A 23694-nucleotide genomic window follows, 5' to 3' on the forward strand; every position below is an offset into this window, starting at 1 on the left:
ATAGTTTCCATCTTTCAGCGTACACACATTTCTTACAGTGAAATCACCCACCTTATATTCTACTCTGATGCCAAGCTAGAAAGTGAAACAAGGAAAAATGGTCTTGAAAGGATTTTTTAAGAGGTAAGAAAATAAGACGGATGTAAATATTCTATATATAAGTCAAGCAAGTTTGGAGAAAAATAAAGACCTTTTAGGCCAAAAATGGGTATTTCCTCTATGCTGTGCCCCATATGCCATGGAATCCTAGTTTCCAGGAACAAAGGCCGAGTTCCTTTAACAAGATGCTTGATCAAATTTCCTGGATTCCAAAAATAGCATAACAAGGAGAGTAAGTCACATTAATAATGCATTACTTGAAAAAGAGAGAAAAGGAAAAGAGGTATTAAGGTAGACACATTTTATCCATGGTAATTTAAGAAAAATTTTACCTGGAAAAGGTGGGGGTGGCCCTCCTGGTCCCGCTGGTCCAGGAAATCTGTCCCCACCGGGAACAGCCCCTGGAAAACGGCCCCGTCCTCTACCACCTTGTGGAAATGCTGCACGTGAACTGCCTCCTGGAGGACCAGCTTTACCTTCCCCAGACATTTGTCCTGATTGTGTAGCTGCAAATATCCAAATACTCATAAATAGCATTTATTAAAATAGTCCTCTGAAATGTAACCACTGCTATTAGAAACAATTCTATTTCAAAGTTCACGTATGCTATTTGCTAACTTGCAGATGCCCTGGGCCTGTCCATACTACATGAAGAAGTACTGGTTAGGAAACATTCATATGTAGTTAAGTTCTTCTCGAGTTTCAAAATATCCAGACTTAAATGTATTTCCAGTGAGTAAATATGAGTTACTTTCAAAATACTAGTACTCTACAGCAGCCAAGACTGAAATTCCCCCAACAGAAATCTGAATTTCAGTGAGCATGGATAATTTAAATTTTGTATCATATTTTCAGTTAAGTCTTAAGTGCTAGAACATTAAAAGAAAAACAACCACTTGAATTTTTGTTAATTGCATGATCATCCACCTTATCTCTTTAAGTGATAGCATTCATTAAGTGTGTAATGGCAAATCTTTTCTATATTCACTTTACCAAGTGGTGGAAGGTCTTGGTGCCAAGCAGAAAATCAACGAGTATTTTCTGGTTACCAGTGGTTTCTCCCCCACCACACACACATCCACATAACTTTCCTTCAATCTAAGGATTAAAATGTAGTTTCTTCCTTTCTCTAGGATGGGAACAACAGGATAAGAATGGCAGGGCTATAGAACTTGCACACTGTTGTATAATACTGGGTCTGAGACATGTAGAGAAAAATGGGAATGGGTTTTCAGTACACAGGACCACAGTCATAAACCAGATTTAATTCAAAGGATAGACTTTCTAAAAAGGACTCTCCAATGAATTAAATATTAAGATGACTTCTCTAGTGTAATATCTAACAAATACTAGCAACATTCATTAAAATGCACATCTTTTAATAAAGGCCTCTGAGGGATTGCTTACTTTTCCTGGACTGCATTTCAAATTGACTCAGGAACTGTTTATTGCATGGAGTTACAACAGGATTCTGACCATGAAGTTCTCTTTTAGGCAACAGATCCATTAACTTTTTTGAGGATGCTTCAGATCCAACACCAACAAGGGCAAACCTAAAAGACGTTTAAAGGAGTGAGGAGGGTAGGTGAGGAGAGATTAACAAAGCTACTGTTACTAAAAAGGAAATGGTATGAATTTACCTTTATCTAAGACAAATGAAAGTATTTCTTAAATTAAAACTATACAAGTTCATACTTTCATCTTTAACTTTTTCAAAGTAACAACATACCATACACTTCACTCATTTAAAGTGTACAATCCAGTGTTTTTTTAGTATATTCAGAGTTTTACAACCATCACCACAAACAATTTTAGAGCATTTTCATCTCAAAATGAAACTCCATACTCACTAGCTGTCATTCCATTTCCTCCCATGGCTCAACCCTAGGAAGCACTAATTCACATTCTGTCTCTATGAATTTGCCTCTTCTGGACATTTCATATATATGAAATTATACAATATGTGGTCCTTTGTGATTAGCTTCTTTCACTTTAGCATAATGCTTTCAAGGTTTACACATGCTGTAGCATTTTATGGCTGAATAGGATTTCATATGGATATAGCACATTTAAAAAAATATCCATCAGTTTATGGACATCTGGGTTGTTGTTTCCATTTCTTGGTTACTATGAATAATGCCACTGTGAAAAGATGCCCAACATCATTAACTATCAGGGCAATGTAAATCAAAACCACAATGAGATGCTGTTTCATATCCACTAGGATAGCTATAATCAAAAAGATAAAAAGTGTTGATGAGGACGTGGAGAAATTAAAATTTCATACACTGCTGATAGGAATGTAAAATGGTGTGGTTACTTTGACAAATCGTCTGGCAATTCCTTCAAAGGTTAAATACAGAGTTAACATATAACCCAGTATTTCCCGAGTGTGTATGTATGTGTGTATGTATGTACGTGAGTGTATATATAAATACACACACACACACCCCCCTAACAGAATTGAGTATGTGCTCATACAAAACTGGTACAATATTCAAAGGGGCATTATTCACAATACCAAAAGTGGAAACAAGCCTAATTTCCACCAAATGATGGATGGACTAAAGACGTAGTATATCCATATGGTATTTAGCCATAAAAAGAATTAAATACTGATACATGCTACAACATGGCTGAATCTTGGAAACATTACATTAAACGAAAGAAGTCAGTCACAAAGGACCACATATTGTATGATTCTATTTATATGAAATGTTCAGAATAAGCAAATTCATAGAGATAAACTGTTAATGGGTATGGGATTTCTTCTGGGGGTGATGAAATGTTCTGGAATTAGACAGTGATAATAAATACACTAAAAACTATCAGACTGAACATTTTTATTATTTATTTATTTATTTTTAAAAAGATTTTTATTTATTCATTTGTGTGTGGGGGGGGGAAAGCATGCATGCACACAGGCAGGGGGAGCAGCAGGGAGAGGGAGAAGCAGGCTCCCCACTGAGCAAGGAATCCGATGCAGGACTCAATCCCAGGACCCTGGGATCACGACCTGAGACGAAAGCAGACACTTAGCTGACTGAGCCACCCAGGCATCCCAGACTGGACATTTTTACAAGGTTAATTTTATGGATGTGAATTATATCTCAATTAAGAAAAATAAATTTAAAAAAGAAAACAAAAAAAGAAAAAGAGAAGGAAAGAAAAAATGAGAAAAAAACAAATGGCTACCAAATTTCACACAGTTATAGGATATTCTAGATTATTCTCAGAAGGGCTCGTAGCAGCTTAGAATCCTTCTCTTCCTAATGTTCAAAATGGCCCTTTAACTAGATCCTTATTCTAGTCAACAAATTCTGCTGTGTGACTCAACATTATCTTCGGTCACAACACTTAGAAACAATTTAATGAATTCATTAATTTAATAAATATTTATTGACCACCACCACCTACATGCCAGACACAATCCAGGGCTGGGGACACAAGAGTGAACACAACAAAATCCTTCCTCTAGTGGAGCTTACTATCTAATGGAGACAGAACCAATAAGTAAAATATACTTTAATAAAGAAAAAATAAAGAAACACAGTGAAAGGAGCAGAAGGTAATATTTTGTATAGGACGATGAGGAAAGAAAACTCTTAAGTCCTGAATGAAGTGAGAGAGAGAGATCCATGTGGATATGTGGAGGAAAAAAAACAACCAAGAATAAGAAACTACTAGTGTAAAAATCCTAAGTAGGAAGGTGTTTGAAGAACAGCAGAAATAAGTGTGCCTTAAACAGCATAAGACGAAGAATGGTAGGATCTAAGGGCAGACAGGTGATGGGGAATAGATCACATAATGCCTTCGAGGCCACAGTAAGATTCTGGCTTTTACTCTAAGTGATAGGGGACCATTAGAAGAAGATCTGAGCAAATACTGATGTCACTTTTTTCCAACGTTTACATTGTGCAGTAACATAAGCTGTAGGGGATTTAGGGTAAAAGCAAGAACACCAGGTAGGAAGCTATTACAAAAGTTCAAGTAAGAGATAATAGTGGCTTAGGACCAGGTAATAGAAGTGAAGTTCGTAAGAAGTGGTCGGATTCCACATATATTTAGAAAATATTTTTTTTAAAGATTTTATTTATTCATGTGACAGAGAGACAGCCAGCGAGAGAGGGAACACAGCAGGGGAGTGGGAAAAGAAGAAGCAGGCTCCCAGCGGAGGAGCCCGATGTGGGACTGATCCCGGAACGCCGGGATCACGCCCTGAGCCGAAGGCAGAGGCTTAACGACTGCGCTACCCAGGCGCCCCCCCTTTTTTTTTAAATTTTATTTATTTGAGAGAGAGCACGAGCACCAGTGGGGGGAGGGGCAGAGGGAGAAGTAGACTCCCTGCTGAGCAGGGAGCCAGATGCAGGGCTCGATCCCAGGACCCTGGGATCATGACCCCAGCTGAAGGCAGACGATTAACTGAGCCACCCAGGCACCCCTATTTAGAAAATATTCTTAATGAAAACTAATACACTGAATATAAAACAAGAATAAACTAAGGCATATTCCTTATCATTTTGCATGTAGCAATTTATCTTTAAAAAATCCAAAATCCGGGGTGCCTGGGTGGCACAGCAGTTAAGCGTCTGCCTTCGGCTCAGGGCGTGATCCTGGCGTTATGGGATCGAGCCCCACATCAGGCTCCTCTGCTATGAGCCTGCTTCTTCCTCTCCCACTCCCCCTGCTTGTGTTCCCTCTCTCGCTGGCTGTCTCTATCTCTGTCAAATAAATAAATAAAATCTTAAAAAAAAAAAAAAATCCGGGGCGCCTGGGTGGCGCAGTCGTTAAGGCGTCTGCCTTCGGCTCAGGGCGTGATCCCGGCGTTCTGGGATCGAGTCCCACATCGGGCTCCTCTGCTGGGAGCCTGCTTCTTCCTCTCCCACTCCCCCTGCTTGTGTTCCCTCTGTCTCTGGCTGTTTCTCTGTCAAATAAATAAATAAAATATTAAAAAAAAAAAAAATCCAAAATCCGCACCTGAAGGTTGTTTTGTTTTTGTTTTTTTTTAAAGATTTTATTTATTTATTTGACAGAGAGAGAGACAGCCAGTGAAAGAGGGAACACAAGCAGGGGGAGTGGGAGAGGAAGCAGCAGGCTCACAACAGAGGAGCCTGATGTGGGGCTCGATCCCATAACGCCAGGATCACACCCGGAGCCCAAGGCAGACGCTTAACAACTGAGCCACCCAGGCGCCCCCGCACCTAAAGGTTTATATAAAATGATGCCTGCTGTAACATTATTTATAACAGAGACTGAAAACCCAAATAACCAAAAATAAGAATGGTAAAATAAACTACTGTAGCATACAAGGTATGATGGAAAGAATTAAGACATTAGAGAAGATGTGAATTTATGGATAAGTATGTTTAACTCATGTTATGAAACATGTGACTTATAATCCTATTCTTTTAATTTTTTTGCACTAAATATATGAATGGGCACTAAGGAAAAACCTGAAAGTATATTCACTAAAATCTTAAGAGTGATCATTTATGGATGGTGAGTTTGTGGATTTTTATTTTCCTATTTCTGGGTACCTGTATTTTATAATGTTGCTCTAATGAACCTATCTCATTTATATAATTTAATAGTTAAATTAAACAAAACATTCATGTTACATTATTCTCCAGTTGCCCATCTTTCCCCACCCCTTAAGCACAAGATAATAATTCTTCTTCAAACTGTCTTATCAACAATCATTTCAACCACAAATGGAGAAAACTCAGGAAAATTAAATAGACCTAATCTATCCATACTTCCATCTTCACTACTTTAGTAAGTTAGATCACAGGGTAAATGAAATAAGTGAAATGAAGGGAATCTCTGCCCAAGAACCTTCCGCCAATGTGGATAATAAAGCATGCGTATAGTTAGCATTAAGAATAGTTACTCCCAAAATTATAATCACTAGCTACTAACATATTAGGGGAAAAAATGAAATTAAAATTCTTACCCCTTTGACTGGCCATTTGCTCGATTTTCAAAAAATTTTATCTCCAAAATATCATTTACTCCCAAAGAATGAACTGCTTCAGTTAAGTCTTCATCTGTTGTCCACTGCAAGACATTACCCCCTCATTAACCATCAAAACATATCCAAGATTTTTCTTGTTTTAACTTGTTTTTAAGAGTAAACTCAGAACCCAAGAGACAGTTAATGCTCAGTGCAAATCTAAGCAGAGTTACTGCCAGTTAGTCTTTAATTTTTAAGTGGCATAAAAGCACCTGAGGACCTAACTTTATCCCTTGATAAGAGTTACAGAAATTAGAAGGTATATATCCTTGGAGATAAGTGGTTTTTTTGTTTGTTTTTTTTTAACTCTTAAGGAGTTTCTGGTCTCTCCCAACTTTAAACTGCTATGATGTTAAATTTTTAATAAAACCAATATCACTTATCACTTCTCTCCTTAAAGGAAATTATTTCGGGAAATAAATTCCACCTTATGTTTGAGTACAAGATAAAAAAAAAAAAAGCACTAACATGTATCAAGTACCTATCATGTACTTTACATTAAATATTTAACTCTTAAAACAAGCCTGTAAGTCCTATTATTTTTCCCATTTCACACATGGTGCAAGGGAGAAATTTAAAAAAGCTTGTCCAAGATCAAAAAAGTAAATGAATGACAAGCTAATATTCAAAGTCTTATTTAGCAATCACACTCCTCACAACTACATTGATACTGTCTCCAACATTTTAAAACTGCTCAGATTGAGTGGTTGGAGATAACGTTAATTTTTTTTTAAATGTGAACATTTTAAAATAAAATGCTACTAAGGAAAAGAGAATGACAAATTTTTATTTCTAGACAATTTTTAAACTTTCAAATGTATATACTAAATGTTTCTAAGTAGAGATGTAAGGATTCTATAGGACTATTTCAATAATATTTAAGATTTAACGCTAATAAGAGCATAAATATACATTGAACATCCAGTTAATGAAACTCCCAATCTCATTAAAAAACCCAAATTAAAGTACAATGTATATAGCAGTGTTTCCATAAATGAGATTTCAAATTTAAAAGCAGAAATGAAATTCAACAAGTTTTTAATATAAGTTAGATAATGAAAACTTCTTTTTAAAAAGATTTTTAAGTAATCTCCACACCTAACACTGGGCTCCAACTCACAATCCCAAGATCAAGAGTCGCAGACTCTTCCGAGTGACCCTGCCAGGAGCCTTAATAACGAAAACTTTTTAAAACCCTAGGTCAAACTGTTTGTTCCTACAGTTCTGAATCCTGGTTTCAGACCTTATGAGTATTTTTCTTTGTAATACCAGGATAGCAGAAATGTAGAAGTAGTAAAGTAAAAAGAATATGTGATTTAAACTCAAAATAACTGAATTATATTTAACTGGAATCTCTACCAAGCTGAATGACCACAAAATTCAAAACTGGATTTGGAATTTATTTAAACGTACTTGAATTTCTCTCTTCATTGCATAAGCAAGCATACAGGACAACAAATCTTCAAATTTCTATTTTATAAAACTGGAAGAAATTAACTACTTGAACAGTTCAAAACCAACAATCAATAGTTTAATTCATATGTTAAGTTTACTTACCCATGTTAAATTTCCAATATACAATGCAATTCTCTTTCCAGTATACGTATAGACAACATTTGGTGCTGCTCCTTTACCCACATCATCACCAACAGTTGGTGGGAGAGTATCCATGTAATCACGGTCTTCTGGCGCATCTCCATTATTTGCAGATGGAGAGATGACATCATCATACAAATCTATCTGATCATGCCCACCATATTCAGCTTCCTGAGACACAGAAATAATGCTCTAAATTATACAACAGTTAGACTACCACTAAACAGATTTGAATACAAATTCATTCAACTATTTTGTTTTAAAAATCTGATAGAAGATAAAGCCACAAAGATGTCAGTAAAAATCTTCTCTTACTTTACGCCATAGATGTATTCTTGAATGGTACCTAAAAAGTGAATTTCTATACAATAAATCCTATTTTCCCACTTACATATTCTATAATATAGGAAATAATGTTCCTCAGGGAAAAGAATGATATGGAGACAAAATAAACTAATAACATACAATTTTCCTTGGAAGTACAATACTCTTAGAGTAGAAGTAACAATACATGAATGCAAACAGATGGGCTTCAAAAAAATGACACAAAAATATCACAAACAAAACTCAGAGCCATTATAAATCTTTAATATTTAACTGCAGAAAAATACAACTATTATTTTCTATGGTATTCAGGATCTTGTTTACCAACCCTGTGAAAGGTATTAGTTTTAGACAAAAGCAGTGAGCTAAGCCAAAGGGAAGGAATGAAGAAATGTGGGTACATAAATTATTCCAAATGTCATAACAAATGAACAAGGAAAAAAACAAATAAAATATGCGTAAAACTATCCAAATTAGTATATAGCAATAGTTTCATTATTCTCAGTCAACAAAGAGTTAATGCTTACCTGACTTCTTAGATCTCTAGTCAATTAAGCAAGAGATATCTAGTGGATTAGCAAGAGAAAAGTGATATGAACAAGGATCTAGTAAAGCTATGCCACTGAGTGTCATCAGCAGAATTAAAACAATGCTAGTGGATGCCACTTACATGCCTAAATGGTAAGCAAGGAAAAAAGGAAAACAAAAAAGAAACAGAAATGTATACAGAAAAATGAAAAAGGAGGGTTCTACCATAAATAATTACAAGAAAAATGAAATGCAGACTTTGGCAGAACACTCAACACCACTGAAACTGCCCCTAGTAAGGGCTACAGGCTTGACTAGCCAGAATCAGAAGAAAATCCACTTTTATCTTCCTTTCCATTACTAAGTATCTAAATCAATGTGAACTATTTTATTTTTATGAGATAGAATATTTGAGACTACAATATGGGTTATATCCTCTTAATACAATTTATTAAGGATGAACTGTTATATAAATGGCATCTAAGGAGGAGATAAAAGTTCTAATAGTTTTAAGGACTATTACAAGAATAGAGAAATGACCCAGAGAAAGCATTTGTAATAGGACTATAAACAGATCAACAAAATATTGTTATTACAGGCCCCAAGAGAATTTAGCTATTGCTTTGTTATCCAGAAGAGCGGCAGGGTTAAGATTTTTTTTAAGAAGAAAAAAATCTAAAAGGGGAAATACCAATTATACACATAGCCAAAGGAATCTGAAATTACAAAGTCATCTTCAGGTAATCTTCTGCATAACTGAGTCAACCGATTTACTACTTATATAACAGCATCTTTACATAACATTTTGTTATGAGGTAGAATGTCTGTAAGACTTAATCTAATAAAGAATCCAAGACCTCTAGGTTAAGCCACAGAACAAAGCCATCCTAGCAATGGGCAGAAACTAAGACCACAAGTCACTAAATTATGCCTTGATTTTATTTTGTTTGTACAGCAATATCAAAATAATCTTTTAGAACTGAGTTTTTGTTAAACAAAGTAACATGCTCAAATTGCAGTGATAGTAAAAATTAGAAAAAAGGAGGATGAGTTTTGTTATGAAGTTTCAGTGTAGCTGAAGCTTCAGGTAGCGTGGTTGCAGCAGTGGTTCCATACCCTTAAAATACTAAAAAGATTCCCACAAGTGTTAGTGGGCATTTTAGACTCTTGCAATCCAGTTCTGTACATCAAGTGGAATTATTATTATTATTCAAAAGGAGTTGTGTTTCCATCCTCCTCAGCAGAGACTATAATCACAATATATGGTCTGAGGGAGAGTAAAAAAGAATGCAAGGATTATTTAAATTTACACTTTCATGAAACAGGTTAACACATTATTTGATTTTTCATTAGCTGTAAACCTAGGAAAATGTTTACATAAGTAGACAATAATTTACAAGCATAATCGCAGCTACACTAACCTGGTGAATCACAATCACTTACTATTTTTGTCCATCCACGAATTCCTATGTTGACACCAACCAATTTTCCACATTGATATGATTCTACCAATATTTAGGATCAGCCATTTTGTCTGGTAGTTGGACTGCTTCCAATTGGTTGAAGTATGATGCTAATTGAGACCAGGGTCCTGGGGTTTGATATCCATGTGGACTAGTTAGCTTCGCTCTGTTCCAAGGCCACAGCCTGTATTTCTAGCCCCAACGGTATGCATTTGGACGTGGTGAAAAAATATTAATGAATCTGAATACATTTGCTGCCATTACTAAAAATGCAACTCAAAGCACATACTCTTGAAGTATCAGTAATCCTCCTTTTCAGCTTCAGCGTATCACATCTATCCTCCACATTAGGAAAAAAAAATATACAGAACACATCTACTTTCTGTTCCCATTTTAAAAAGGGGGGAAACACATATTCTGAAATTATGCAAAATGTGTATCATAGGTCATATACGAAGGTGAGCTCTGAACATCCACTGAACAAAAAAACAGCTTCTACTTTGTCAAAGAGAAATGGCCAACAGTGTCAAGTTCTATTACGGAAAGAATCTTTTCAATTATTATCTTTAGGAAATTTTAATGGCACTCAAAAACAAAAACAAAAATCAACACTGCCTATCTAAATACTTTAAATGCCAAATGCTGCCCAGTCTATCTACTTTTCATAGTAACTAATCTACTGACAGAGCAGCACATTACCTATAACTTCCAATAAAATAACCATTCTCAAGGTTTGTTAAAAAAAAATCTGGTAATATTTTTTGTTCCCTACATTCTTAATCACTACAGTCATTCTAAAGGCAAGGCATCCTTTTAAGATTTTTACACTTCAAGCTTATGCTCTACATGATACACAAGTAGCTACTGCCACATTAGAAAAAACAGTTTAAAATAACATGGAGAGTAAAATAACCAAAATTCTATTAGCTCCCTTTTATTTTTTTCTAAAGATTTTATTTATTTATTTATTTGACAGAGAGAGACAACCAGCAAGAGAGGGAACACAAGCAGGGGGAGTGGGAGAGGAAGAAGCAGGCTCCTAGCAGAGAAGCCTGATGTGGGGCTCGATCCCAGGTCGCCGGGATCACATCGAGCCGAAGGCAGACGCTTAACGACTGCACCACCCAGGTGCCCCTCTATTAGCTCCCTTTTAAAGGCAATGTTTCTTCTTCCCTCCAAGGACTTATTTTTAGACACATTTTCCTTAATCACTTCCCATAAAATTTTAGTATCATAAATGTCCTGTATATACATTCTGTATACCATCACTGGGCTGACCATGGAATAACTGTACTACACTCTTCATTCTCCCTGACAAGCCCAACAGGGCTTTCGGTGATTCTAAATTGTAATAATAGCGTCCCTGCATTATATGAGAGCACCAGTAATGGTACAGCAAGGGCCACTTGTTTCAAAGCCCCTCTGTTTAAAAAAGGAGGAGGAGGAGGAGAAGTAAGTAAAAGAAAAAAGAGAAAGGAACTTAAATGCCATTTCCATGTGGAGAAATATAAAGGGGGGAGGTTTTCATTTTATATTTCCAAAATGTATTCTATACCAAGGAAGAAAAATACTAGCATGCAAAATCCAGCAGAAGATAATCTAATTCATATTTATATTTATAGAAAATACATCATTTTCTGATTTTTATCTACTTAAGTTTTGAGTACATTTGAAAATTAGTTTGTAATCCCTGTAAAAAGGTCAACTAATGGTAAAGAAGCCAACCTGGTACTCAAAATTTGCCACATGAACCACAAATGGTGGACAATTCACTGGCAGTTGAATGAATAAACTACATTCATAAATCATAAAACTGGGCGGATAGAGTTCTAGCTCCCCTAAATATTGCTACCAAAGTTTCTGAATCAATCTCTACCTATCTCATTCTCAACCTTACAGCCTTATCTCAGAGGATTTTCTATTAAACATAAATTTATCAGAAATAAGGTTTCACTGACTTTTGCCTAAGAAACTTATTTTCCAGGGGCGCCTGGGTGGCACAGCGGTTAAGCGTCTGCCTTCGGCTCAGGGAGTGATCCCAGCGTTATGGGATCGAGCCCCACATCAGGCTCCTCTGCTATGAGCCTGCTTCTTCCTCTCCCACTTCCCCTGCTTGTATTCCCTCTCTTGCTGGCTGTCTCTATCTCTGTCAAATATATAAATAAAAAATCTTTAAAAAAAAAAAAAAAGAAACTTATTTTCCAAAATCGGCTAGATAACTGGCTAGAGTAGATACATAATGATTAAATATAAAGTATAATGACCCATGAAATAAAGGCAAGCTGACTTATGAGACTGTCTAGGTCCTTAATTTCTAAACCAATTTTTTCCCCAGCCACAACCTATATACATTTTCATTTTAAAACTCAGTGGTCAAATTACTGAATCAGCACTGTTAACCAGTAACCGAATATTAGACCGATCAATGACTAAATTCGGTATTAAGAGCTTTTGATCTCCAAACAAGCAAAACATGCTTCAATGTATACAGTGTAAACTTCTCTGAGGTTCCTAGAATTTCTGACTTTCCCCATCAATAAAAATTCTACAGATACACATAAAGGAGTTTTATAATACATGACCTGTCATAATGTTATAATTATGTAGATGTCTTTCACCCCCACTACAGTGCATTGTAAAGACTATCTGAAATTTGTATCCCTCCTTGATGGCATATAACAGATACTCAAGAAATGTATTTTGAACAACTGTGTCTGAAAATTTTTTAGTTAGTGTTGGTCAAAATTAAAAAGTCTGTAATTATTAAATATTAGGTTAGTAACTACCACATTAGAGTACAAATTCCAGTTCAAACTGGACACATACTATAGAGGCTAAAACAGAACTGCTTTCTTTTCAACTCCAAATTCAAGTAATGTAGAGGTTTGGAAGTAGTTCAAATTCTCCTTCCACTGGAGCAACTAACTGTTCTCAATTTGGTTACATCCAAAGACCTTTAAGAATTAAAGAGCACCAATGAAGAACAGCCAAGTCCCTTGTGCCTTCTCCCTCCAACTTGATTCTCCATTCTTAAATTCATCTGGTGAAGAAAGAACTCTATAATTTCACTAAACTTATTCTCACCCCATTCTGAAATTAAAGTTTCTTCTAAGACAGCTGACTGTCTCATACTTTTTGAAATAGTTTTATACCGTGCTTAACCAAAATACACACCTGAAAAAAAAAAGCTTCATAAAGTATCACTTAAAACAGAAGAAAATGGAAAATACAGACTACAGATAATTTCAAAGTACACAAATGCAATTAAATCTGCAGCTCACAGTGAAGAACAAGGCTTTTTTTTGAAGGTTTACACCAGTTTAGAAGCCAAAGTCAGTCAACTTTGGTTACACTTAGTAAAACACTTCACTCAACTACAGTTAAAAGTTATAGTTTACTATAGCAACCAGTACAAATAAGGTCACCAGCTCACAATAAAGTGAAAATTAAGTCAGTTTTAATTCTGTAGTTGCTTCTAATTCTGATCAGTTTTCAAAAAAATATTTCAATGACAGTAACATTTTAAAAAAGAGGATGGACCTTGAAAACGACCAATTATCCTTTTGTGGCCATATTTTGTACAGGAATTACCAAAGCAAGCAGATTACAAAGGCCAACGATATGCAAAATAATAACAAAAACAAAGCCTCTATTTAATCCCATCAATGTATTCAAAAGTATGAAGATTTTACTGGTAAAATTATACAACTATGTGAGAGATAAAACACAAAGCTACATTTTTAAGAGAACCCTATAAAATAGTTCCTCGTCAGGGCCACAAAATTTTAATCTCTTCTTACCTCCTGCTCAGTCAGCACTAGTTACTGCACAAGGATAAGCAAGTATCCCTCCTTCCAGCTATATGTATTAGAGAAATGGCCATCCCAAATTAAGTATGGGGAAGCCTAAAAAAACATCTTTCATGAAGAGGTCCTGAAGAAAGCTCAAATTCTAAAACTGTACCCAAATTTTTCTTTTATCATAGGGAAAAAGGCAAAGCAAATGTCTTTTCTTGTTTTAAAAAAAAAAAAACTACTGAAGACAGTCTTGAACATTTAATTGCTCCTTTACTCTCGGGTATGGCCCTCTTTTGGATGGAATGTTATAACCATTTGATAAATAAAAAGAAATTTCCTAGAGTTCTTTGTCTACTGATCTGAAAAGCATTAGACTCTGATTGTAGTGCCCAAGATAAATTTTCTAATTTGCCACTGACACAACTCAGGCATCACAGATCCAAAATACAAACACAATAAAAAGAACTAAGATTTTAAAACTTAACGTTTGATGACAACATCCAGTCTTTAGCGGAGTAGCAACCATTTAAAGCTAAATGAAAAATATTTTTCTTTTCTAATACTTAAACCAGGAGCACAGTTAAGGATTTCTAGCTTTCCCTCTTTTTAAAAAAATCTTGAGCCCCTAGTCAGAAATAAAGTCCTGAATGTAGTGGGGGGAAAAAAGAAAAACACATTAACCACTAAAATTGTATCGAGCTTCTCTTACGGACCTGGAATATAAAAAATAAAGCTTTTAGGTGCACTACAGTTAGGCACAATTTAATTTTTTAAAATGTGTTACTTAGGCAGTAAAGATGCGAACAACAGGCTTAGAGCTTACACGTCACTACTCTAGTAACAAACAAGATCTTTTGCAAGGATGTCCAACATGAGACATCACAGCTCCGCGGCTAGTTCTTCTAGGCAACTGTGGCTTGTGAGATACCGGAAAACCTTCCATTCTCACTTTCTCCAACCTTTCAAAACGTAAATTAGCAGATCCCTCGGAGGGCACTTTACATTTGCTTTTGAAAACCGGGTCTTACTTACAACCCTTTAAACTATACTGAAAGAATTTCGGGTGAACGTTCTTTATTTTAATCACTCCTCTTATCTCTCGGTGAGCTACCATCTTCCCCCCCCCCCCCCCCCATCCAACCAACACGCTTCCAAGTCTTTCTTTCGGCTCAGGCCATCTATCTTCACAGGTATTTTCATCACAAAAGCAAGGACAACTGGGCCTCAAAAGCACTGCAAGACCTCGACCACCGAGGCACGGCCCGCGCACCGACTTTTAAACACAATCAATCGATGGTGCAAAAGTCGAACGACTTGTTGCAAACGTGCCCACACCGAAGCAGGCTTCAGAAAGCGTGAGGCGAGGAGGAAGAAGGCGCCACGCCGAAACCTGTCGCAAACGTGAGCAGGAGCCCAGGAAACTGGGCGCGCGGGATACAAAGGGCCATGAATGCGGCCTTCCATGAGGCGACCGTGCGCGGCCGGGGAGACAAAATGGAGCGACGAGAGGAATCGGAGCCCGAGCTGCAGGGCCGGGGAAGAGGCGGCGGCCGGCGCGCGCCCCGCCGGGCTTCTTCCTCGACCTGGCGGCGGGGGAGGGGGCGCGGCGGCGGCCCGTTCTCCCGGCAGCGCACACGCGGCCCCACCGCCCGGGCCTAGCGCGGCGGGAAGCGCCCGCCGGCCGCCGCCAACAATGGGGAGGGTGGTGGCGGCGAGGGAGGGGCCGGCGGCGGCTGCACGGTGGCCCGCGTCCGCGCACCGGGCCCCGCGGCGGGCCGTAGCGCCCGCGGCCCGCGAAACGACGCGGTAGAACGAGGGGCGAGGGGGGCGCCGCGCCGGGGTGGGACGGCGCGGCCCACAGGCGGCAAGGGCGCACGGTCTGCAGCCGCGCCGGCTCGCAGCCCGCGGCGGGCCCCGGGTCAGCGTCCGGACCGCAGCGCCGCCCGCTTCGGCGGCGTGGGCCCAGGCCCTCACGTACCTGATTGAACTCTTCGCCCACATCCGCGTAAATGTCTATGTGGTCCACACCGTCCGCCATCTTCTCTCGGCCGAGGCCGCCGCCGCCTCCTGCAGGTCTGCCCGCCGCGGCAGCAGCAGCGGATCTAGCGGCGGGGGCGGGGCGCGCTGCGTCACTTCCGAGGCCCGAGGGACGAGGCGGGGGCGGCCGGGGGCGGCGGTCGCCTCTGCAGCCCGGCCGCTCGGCGGGCGCAGAGAAAAAGCTTGCGTCTCTACTGGCAGAGGCGGCTTCTTTTGTGTGTCTAGGTTAGGCCTGGGGTTTGGGGGGACGTCCCAGCTGTTTCCAGAGACTGTGTTTTCACGTTGCGTCTGACACACTCAAACGTTTTGTAATATTTTCATTTCTCAGTTTTTCTTACAATTCTCACAGCCAAGGCTTCTAGGGAGGTGGAAGTTTTATGTCCATGATTAAATACGAAGTATAACCCAGCATTCTGTGAGCGCCTTGAGAGCGAAAACAATGTTCTTATCCCTGCGTCCTCAGAGACCCGCAGATTCATTTGCCTAGTAAACGCAGGATTCCCGTGGATTGTTATGTTGAGTAATTTGCAAGATACTTAGGTTATTTGCATGCTATTAATGTTTGCATCTCTATCTCCTGTCACCGTCTCCTTTCATCTCCCCCTTTCCCCGTTCGTTGACCTTCGTTTTTTCCCCCTTAGATCGCCGTTGGTTTTTCTCTGTAATAGTTCAAACGCCTCTAACTTGAACGCAGCCATCCTAGAGCCCACCCAACAAGGTAAAAGCATCTTGAGGCAAGGGGCTTCTCCCTCAGAACCATCGAATGTCTGAGCGAGAAGGGAACTGGAAAAGGTGTCATTAGGTCCAAACATCTATTTTTCAAATGAGGGAACTGAGGCCAAATAGAAGGTTAAGTGATTTAACCGGGATCACGTGATCAATACAGAAAGCTTTTACCACCAGCTTTTTATTCAGAGATATCTCTCCGGTTGGAAATCTTACTCCATTCTTTCTTTTTCACCCATTTAAAAACCCACCAAATTAGAGTATGTTTGCTAAGATACAGAAATGTTTCACACAACGATAAGCCAAAGACTATTCCAGTTATAGTTGGTATGTTGGCAGAAGCTTAGTTGGAGTCTTTTAATAATGTGGTGATGAGGATACCAATTACTAGTCAGTCAGCTTACCAGCTAGATGACCTCAGTCGAGTTACCTAACCTCTCTCTCATGTTCAATTTCAGAATCTTTAAACTTGAGGTAATAATATTTACCTTACCAAGGTTGAAGGTTGGTGGTAGTTTAAATGAGGTGATATGCAAAATGCCCTATCCTTTTCTACTTCTTGGAAATACCGATTTTCTAGGCAGGATGGGCCCATCATAGATGGCCATATCCCAATCCCCAAAATCTGTGACTATATTACTTTACATTGGAAAAGGGATTTCACAGGTATTATTAAATTAAGGATCTTGGCTTATCCTCTATTTCCTGGTAGGTCCAAAGTAATCACAAGGGTCATTATAAGTGAAAGAGGGAGGCAGGAGTGGGGAGATTTGATGATAGAAGCAGTTTATGTTCTTTTAGTACACTTAAAAATCATTCCAGGGTTCTGACTTCTGTTGCCTATGAAAAATCTGCAGTCAGTGTGACTGTTTCTTTGAAGGTCATTGAGGTTTTTTTTCCACCCCTCTGGCCGTTTTTAAGATTTTTTTCTCTTAGACTTTGGTTTTCTGCTCTGTTACTATGTATGTTAGGAAGTGTATTTCTTTTTATTTATGCTGCTTGGGATTCACTGGGCTTCTTGAATATTTGATTGATGCCTTTCATGAGTTCTGAAAAATTCTCAGCCTTTACCTCTTCAAATATTTCTTCTGCCTCACTCTTTCTTCTCTCCTTCTATAACTCCAATAAATGTATGTTAAATCTTTTCTATAAACTATTTCTCTTACCTTCTCTTTTTTGTCTTCATGCTTCATTTTGAATAGCTTTTTTTCTGATATATTTTCTAGATGACTAATTCTCAAATAGAAATAAAAATAAATAAATAAAAAATAATGGGGGTGCCTGGCTGGCTCAGTGGGTAGAGCATGCGACTCTTGATCTTGGGTTCACGAGTTCAAGCCCCACATGGGGTATAGAGCTTATGTGAAAGAAAGAAAGAAAGAAAGAAAGAAAGAAAGAAAGAAGGAAAAAGAAAGAAAGAAAGAAAGAAATAGATTACTAATTCTTTCTCCTATGATGTCAAACTATCTATTTAGCTATTAATTTTGGTTTTGGGTGGGTTTTTTATGGTAATTTTAATTTTTAGAATTTCTATTTGATTCTTTTTAAAATCTGTTATGTTCATTTTTATAGCATTCTATTCCTTGACAAAACAGTGAGTCTTGGCTTTCATCTCTTTGACTGTAGTAATCATTGTTGGTATACAATCTGGGTCTCTGCCAATTCCAATATCTGGGGTCCCATTGAGTATATTGTTGGTTCTTTGTTTTAGTTATCTGTTGTGGTTTTGTTTTGTTTTGTTTTGTTTTGTTTTGTTTTGTTTTTTGGAAAGAGGAAGAGAGGCGGTGGGGGCCGGGGCGGGCAGAGGGGAGGCAGAATCTTAAGCAGGCTCCATGCCCAGCCCAACACAGGGCTCTGTCTCACAACCCAGAAGATCATGACCTGAGCCGAAATCAAAAGTTGGACACTTAACTGAGTGTCTGACTGAGCCACTGAGGCACCCCTATTTGTTGTGTTCCTTGTGCTGTTTCTCACTCATGTTGTCTTATTACCTGACTGTCTTTGTGTGTTGGACATCATAATTGAAATACTTGAAGAAATAATGTGAGTCCTAGGATAAATTTTTTTTTCCATAGAGGATTTTCATTATATTCTGCAGGGCATCTCGGGACACTAATAAATAGGATCACCCTAATCCAGGTGACCTCTCAGCCATTTCTTTTGAATCTGAAATGCAAAAGCACTCTAAATGTATAGGCCTATCCTTTCTACATCTTGACCAGGTAATTCCTCACTCCCTGGCTGGCTTTTTAATGATTTTAAAATGTTACAGCAGCGCTTGGGTGGCTCGGGTTCGTTAAGTGTCGGACTCTTGATTTCAGCTCAGGTCGTGGTGTCAGGGTCATGAGATTGAGTCCCGTATTGGGCTGGACGTGGAGCCTGCTTTAGATTCTCTTTCACCCTCTGCCCCTCCCACCCCTGCGCTCATTCTTGCTCTCTCTCTTTCCCTCCTTCTCTCTCACCCTCTCTAAAAAATAATAATAATAAAAAAATAAGATGTTGTTACAATAAGTTGTTGTTACAAATAAGATGTTGTTACCTGCTTACTTAGTAATGTTCAAGAAATGAAATATTGTAGATTACAAAAGAAAATGCATAATAATAAAAACAACAAGTGAAAACTATACACTTATTCAGTACTTCTATACACCATCCTTTTTGTTAGACCTCATCTATGTACATTAATGTACATAGATGAAAGATTGGAGATTTGGGTTTTTATCCTGACTTTACAACTGACCAGCTAGGTAACCTTAGACAAGTCCTTTACCTCAAGTCCTCCATAAAGGTCCCTCTCAGTTTTGAAATTCTATTATTCAAATCTACACAGAATTCAAAGTCCAGAGTGCCTTGAGAGGAATTTAACAAAAAGGTATTACCAGAAATGTAGTGGCTTGAAACAACACAAATTCATTGTGTTATAGTTCTAGTGATGGGAAGTCCAGAATGGATCTCCCTGGGCCAAAATCAAGGTGTTGGCAGGTCTGCATTCCTTCTAGAAGCTCTAGAGGTGAATACATTTATTTGCCTTTTCCATCTTCTAGAGGCTGCCCACATTCTTTGTCTGAGACCCCCTCCTTCCCACAATCACATCACTCCAACAATATAAACGATATAAAATCAAAATATTCAAGAGTAACAAGGAGGTTGGAAGCAGGTAAATACTGTTCTAAGGTTCTCTGTACATGTCCTTCCTCTCTATATAGAAGAACTTTCTCTCCTTTTCTATGCACATGTCTATGCAACAATGGCAACCTCAGCTCCAGAGTTCAAACAAGCACTGTTCAGGAAAATGGCTATCTGTCTTAGTTTCCAATCACAAAATCTAAAGAGAAAGCAACTGTTTAGCTCAATTTTTTAGGAGTCTACTTTTAGTCCAATCAAGTTTGTCTAAGGAGATGGAGTCACGGGTAAAAACACAGCTTACAAAATCTGCTCTGCGAGTTAGGAAAGGGTGGAAAATTGTCAGTGAAAGACAGTTGCTCTGAGCTAAGCTGATACCCCAAAGCTTGTCTAACACATTCCACCTGTTGGATGACAACACATAGACAAAAGCCTGATGGCTGGAGAAGGAAAATCCAAATCCATCAATATTTAACACATATTATCATTCTGACTTACTTCAAGTCAGTCAATTCCATAATCACCATAGGAATATGATTTTGGTTCTAATGTACTGTAGGTCATAGTTAAGCTCTATGCTTCCCAAACTTTTATTTTTAAATTTTTTAAAAAAGATTTATTTATGTATTTATTTGAGAGAGAGAACACAAGTGGGTGGGGCAGAGGGAGAGGGAGAGAGAATCTCAAGCAGACTCTGTGCTGAGTGTGAAGCCCAACATGGGGCTTGATTCCTTTACCCTGAGATCACATTTGAGTTGAAACCAAGAGTTGGACACCCAACCAACTGCACCACCCAGGTGCCCCTGCTCCCCAAACTTTAAAAAATACCCCTAACATTTTAAACATGCAGCCATAATATATGTATATGTAAATATTATTTTATAAGTCATTTTATATTAACATTTTTATACCATGAACACCTGTACAAATATATAATTTGAAGGATGAAATAAACAAGATTTCTTAAAAGATTTTATTTATTTATTTTATAGAGAGATAGAGAGCACGAGCAGGGGGAGGGGCAGAGGGAGAGGGAGAAGGAGAATCTCAATCCGACTCGGTGCTGAGCATGGAGCCTGATGTGGAGCTCGATCTCACAACCCTGAGGGCATGACCTGAGCAAAAATCAAGAGTCAGTTGTTTAACCGACTGAGCCACCCAGAAACTCCAATAAATAAGATGTTTTAAACACATGGCTATTATAATGGCCTTATATTATCATTAGTGGATATAAATCCATATTTCAAATAGTCTTAAAATTTTGGTCCTGCTCTTGTCAAATCTGATTACATCATCCTTGTTTTCATCTCATTATGGGACTGACAAGAATTCATACTAGGAGTAGGTGTTGGCTCTGACACTTTTTTGTCTTTCACTTGTATTTTCATTATTAGTATTAGCTCTGAACCATGGTTTCTTAGGATTCTTTTTAAAACTCTTGGGCATTTTGTGATGGTCAACTTAGTTAAAGCAAGAAAATAAAATGTCTAAGTCCATGTAACTGGGCTCTCATAAACTGCCATGCATCATAATACACAGCAAGTGAAGAGTATTAAGTGCCTGCATGAAAGAATCCCTTTAGAATCCTCTGTGTTGGGGAGAAAATTCCCCCTCTTTCCTCAGGACTAACCCCAACAAAAGCAATTATGTGGGAAGTGAAAAAAGTTAATGATTCAAAATCCCTCACTTTCCTTGGCCCCTTCCATAATTTGTCTAAAACCACTATTCCTTTCCATGCCACTTCCCTCTTTGTCATACATTGTCCCCTTTGTGTTGGATGGGGGTTGGTGAGGCAGCGGCCATATTTTTGCATCTAAGCGGAAGTTGAATGAGGGGTTACATTTAGTTTGGATTTAATGGAAAATATTTATGTATAAGTTATTGTTAACCATCCTGACATAGGAATGCTTTCCAGAAATATTTTTACTGCCACTATGCCAACTCATCCAACTTCTGCGATATGAAAATGCAAAGCCAGAGGTCATATGGTGATCTGAGTGTGTCCAACCATGCTAGGCAATAGAAGTATGTGGCTACTGGAGGAGAAACAAAATTTGAAATGTATGGAATCAGATACTATTCTTCAGAAAATTAGTATAAAGAGACATGCAAAATTACGAGTGAAAGATTTGGTTCTCATTAATGCTTAGTCAAAGTGGAACTCTCTACTAGCAGGAATATACTACATAATGAGGCGTATAAAATTATCAACTTGCTATATATTCTTTTTTTAAGATTTTGTTTATTTATTTGAGAGAGAGAGAGAGCATGGGAGAGAGAGAAAGAGTATGTGCGGGGAGGGAGGGGCAGAGGGAGAAACAGACCCCCTGCTGAGCAGGGAGTCTAATATGGGGCTCAATCCCTGGACCCCAGGATCATGACCTGAGCTGAAGGCAGATACTTAACAGACTGAGACACCCAGGTGCCCTCAACTTGCTATATATTTTTTTAGTGAAAAAAATCACATGAAATTGAAATTCCTGTGTTTCTTTTCTTTTTCTAAATAACAATTTGCTTTCATACCTTATTTTGTATTATTTTTTTGTCATTTTCTTTAAGAAAGCTCCCAAAATATGAATATATCAGCCCCCAGGAAGCCTAGATTTATGCCTGCCACATACCTTAGTAACATGAAATCATTTGACATATGAATTGAGCAAGGACACTATTTCTATATTAAATATTAGTTAATCTTAACTTTTCAGTTTTTTTATAAAAAATATAAAAATACATGCTCTATTATCTTTCCATATCCCAGTCAATATATATGCATTCTCCAGAAATAATTAGTTAAACCAATTGCTATGGCTAAATAAGAAAGACTTATTGCAACACCAGAAAAGTGGGGCATTATACCCTTGACTGTTCTCCTTGAGTCAGTCAGTTCCACATTTTTTTGTTTAAGTACTCCATGCCCAACATGGGGCTTGAACTCACGACCCTGAGATCAAGAGTCACATGCTCTGTGACTGAGCCAGCCAGGTGCCCTCAGTTCCACATTTCAAACACTGCACTTCCTGTTACTAAATTCTGTTAGACCGTACCATATAAAAGTGCAGGCTTTATAGGTGATAAATGGTCTAATGCTGGCATATCATTGGCATTGTATATGTGGTATTCACCCTGATATATCATTTGGAATGCATTTGGCGGCAAGTAAAAGAAATAAAACTCAAACTGACCTAAACAATGAGGAAATGTATTGTGAGGATATCAGTGAACTCATAAAATTGACTAAAGGCTTGAGAACCACTTTTGGAAAACAGGCAGAAATCAAAGGGGAGGTAAAATAGAGTCAGGATCATGCTGCAGAGATAAACTGCTTAGGAAGCTAGTGCTGCCATCGGTGCCGCTAGACCATTGCTGTCACTCTACTGAGAGCCACCATTGATGGTTGCTCAGCTCATTGCTAGACTGCCACACCTTTGAATAAGTGCAGTCACTTCGCACCAACTCTAAGTGTTGTTTTTTTTGTACATTCCCTTGAGATTCAAAGTCCAGAGCTGCAACATTAAATTTATAGCATATGGCCAGGGCGTCTGGGTGTCTCAGCTGGTTAAGTGTCTGCTTTCGGCTCAGGTCATGATCCCAGAGTCCTGGGATCAAGCCCTGCATCGGGCTCCCTGCTCAGTGGGGAGTCTGCTTTGCACTCTGCCCCTCCCCTGCTCATTCTCTCTCTCTCTCTCTCTCTCTCTCTCAAATAAGTAAATAAAATCTTTAAAAAATGTATAGCACGTGGTCATGCACATACTGCCAGGGTTATCAGCTATTGGCCAAAAAAAAGTTAATCTCAATTACATACAGACAAAATGCTGCATAGAAACGTGTTCAAATGTTAATATCATTTTTGAACAGTGGGATTATGAGCATTTTTAGTTTCTTATTTATACACTTCTGTGTTTTTAATATTGCTACAGCATGTATTTATTAACTTTATAATCAAGACAGAATTTCAACTTTATTTTTAAAAATAGAAAAGCATAGAGGT

General features: G+C 38.2%; 1 protein-coding gene across 4 annotated transcripts in view; it reads right to left on the minus strand.

The window, feature by feature from the left end:
• CPSF6 (cleavage and polyadenylation specific factor 6) overlaps positions 1-15924 on the minus strand; it is a 33845-nt gene extending 17921 nt beyond the window's left edge. For 2 of the 4 annotated variants that reach the window (XM_026500063.4, XM_026500062.4), the window contains exons 1-6: positions 15799-15924; positions 7670-7879; positions 6053-6156; positions 1507-1652; positions 432-605; positions 191-301 (exon numbers count right to left, since the gene is read on the minus strand). In XM_026500063.4, coding sequence (XP_026355848.1) covers positions 191-301; positions 432-605; positions 1507-1652; positions 6053-6156; positions 7670-7879; positions 15799-15858 — 805 coding nt within the window. In that variant the 5' untranslated portion in view covers positions 15859-15924. The remainder of the gene's footprint in view (positions 1-190; positions 302-431; positions 606-1506; positions 1653-6052; positions 6157-7669; positions 7880-15798) is intronic. The other 2 variants (XM_026500064.4, XM_026500065.4) reach the window with 2 other exon arrangements.
• Between the last annotated feature and the right edge of the window lie 7770 nt (positions 15925-23694).

Source organism: Ursus arctos, unplaced genomic scaffold (genome assembly GCF_023065955.2).
Source record: "Ursus arctos isolate Adak ecotype North America unplaced genomic scaffold, UrsArc2.0 scaffold_21, whole genome shotgun sequence".
Classification (NCBI taxonomy): Eukaryota; Metazoa; Chordata; class Mammalia; order Carnivora; family Ursidae; genus Ursus; species Ursus arctos.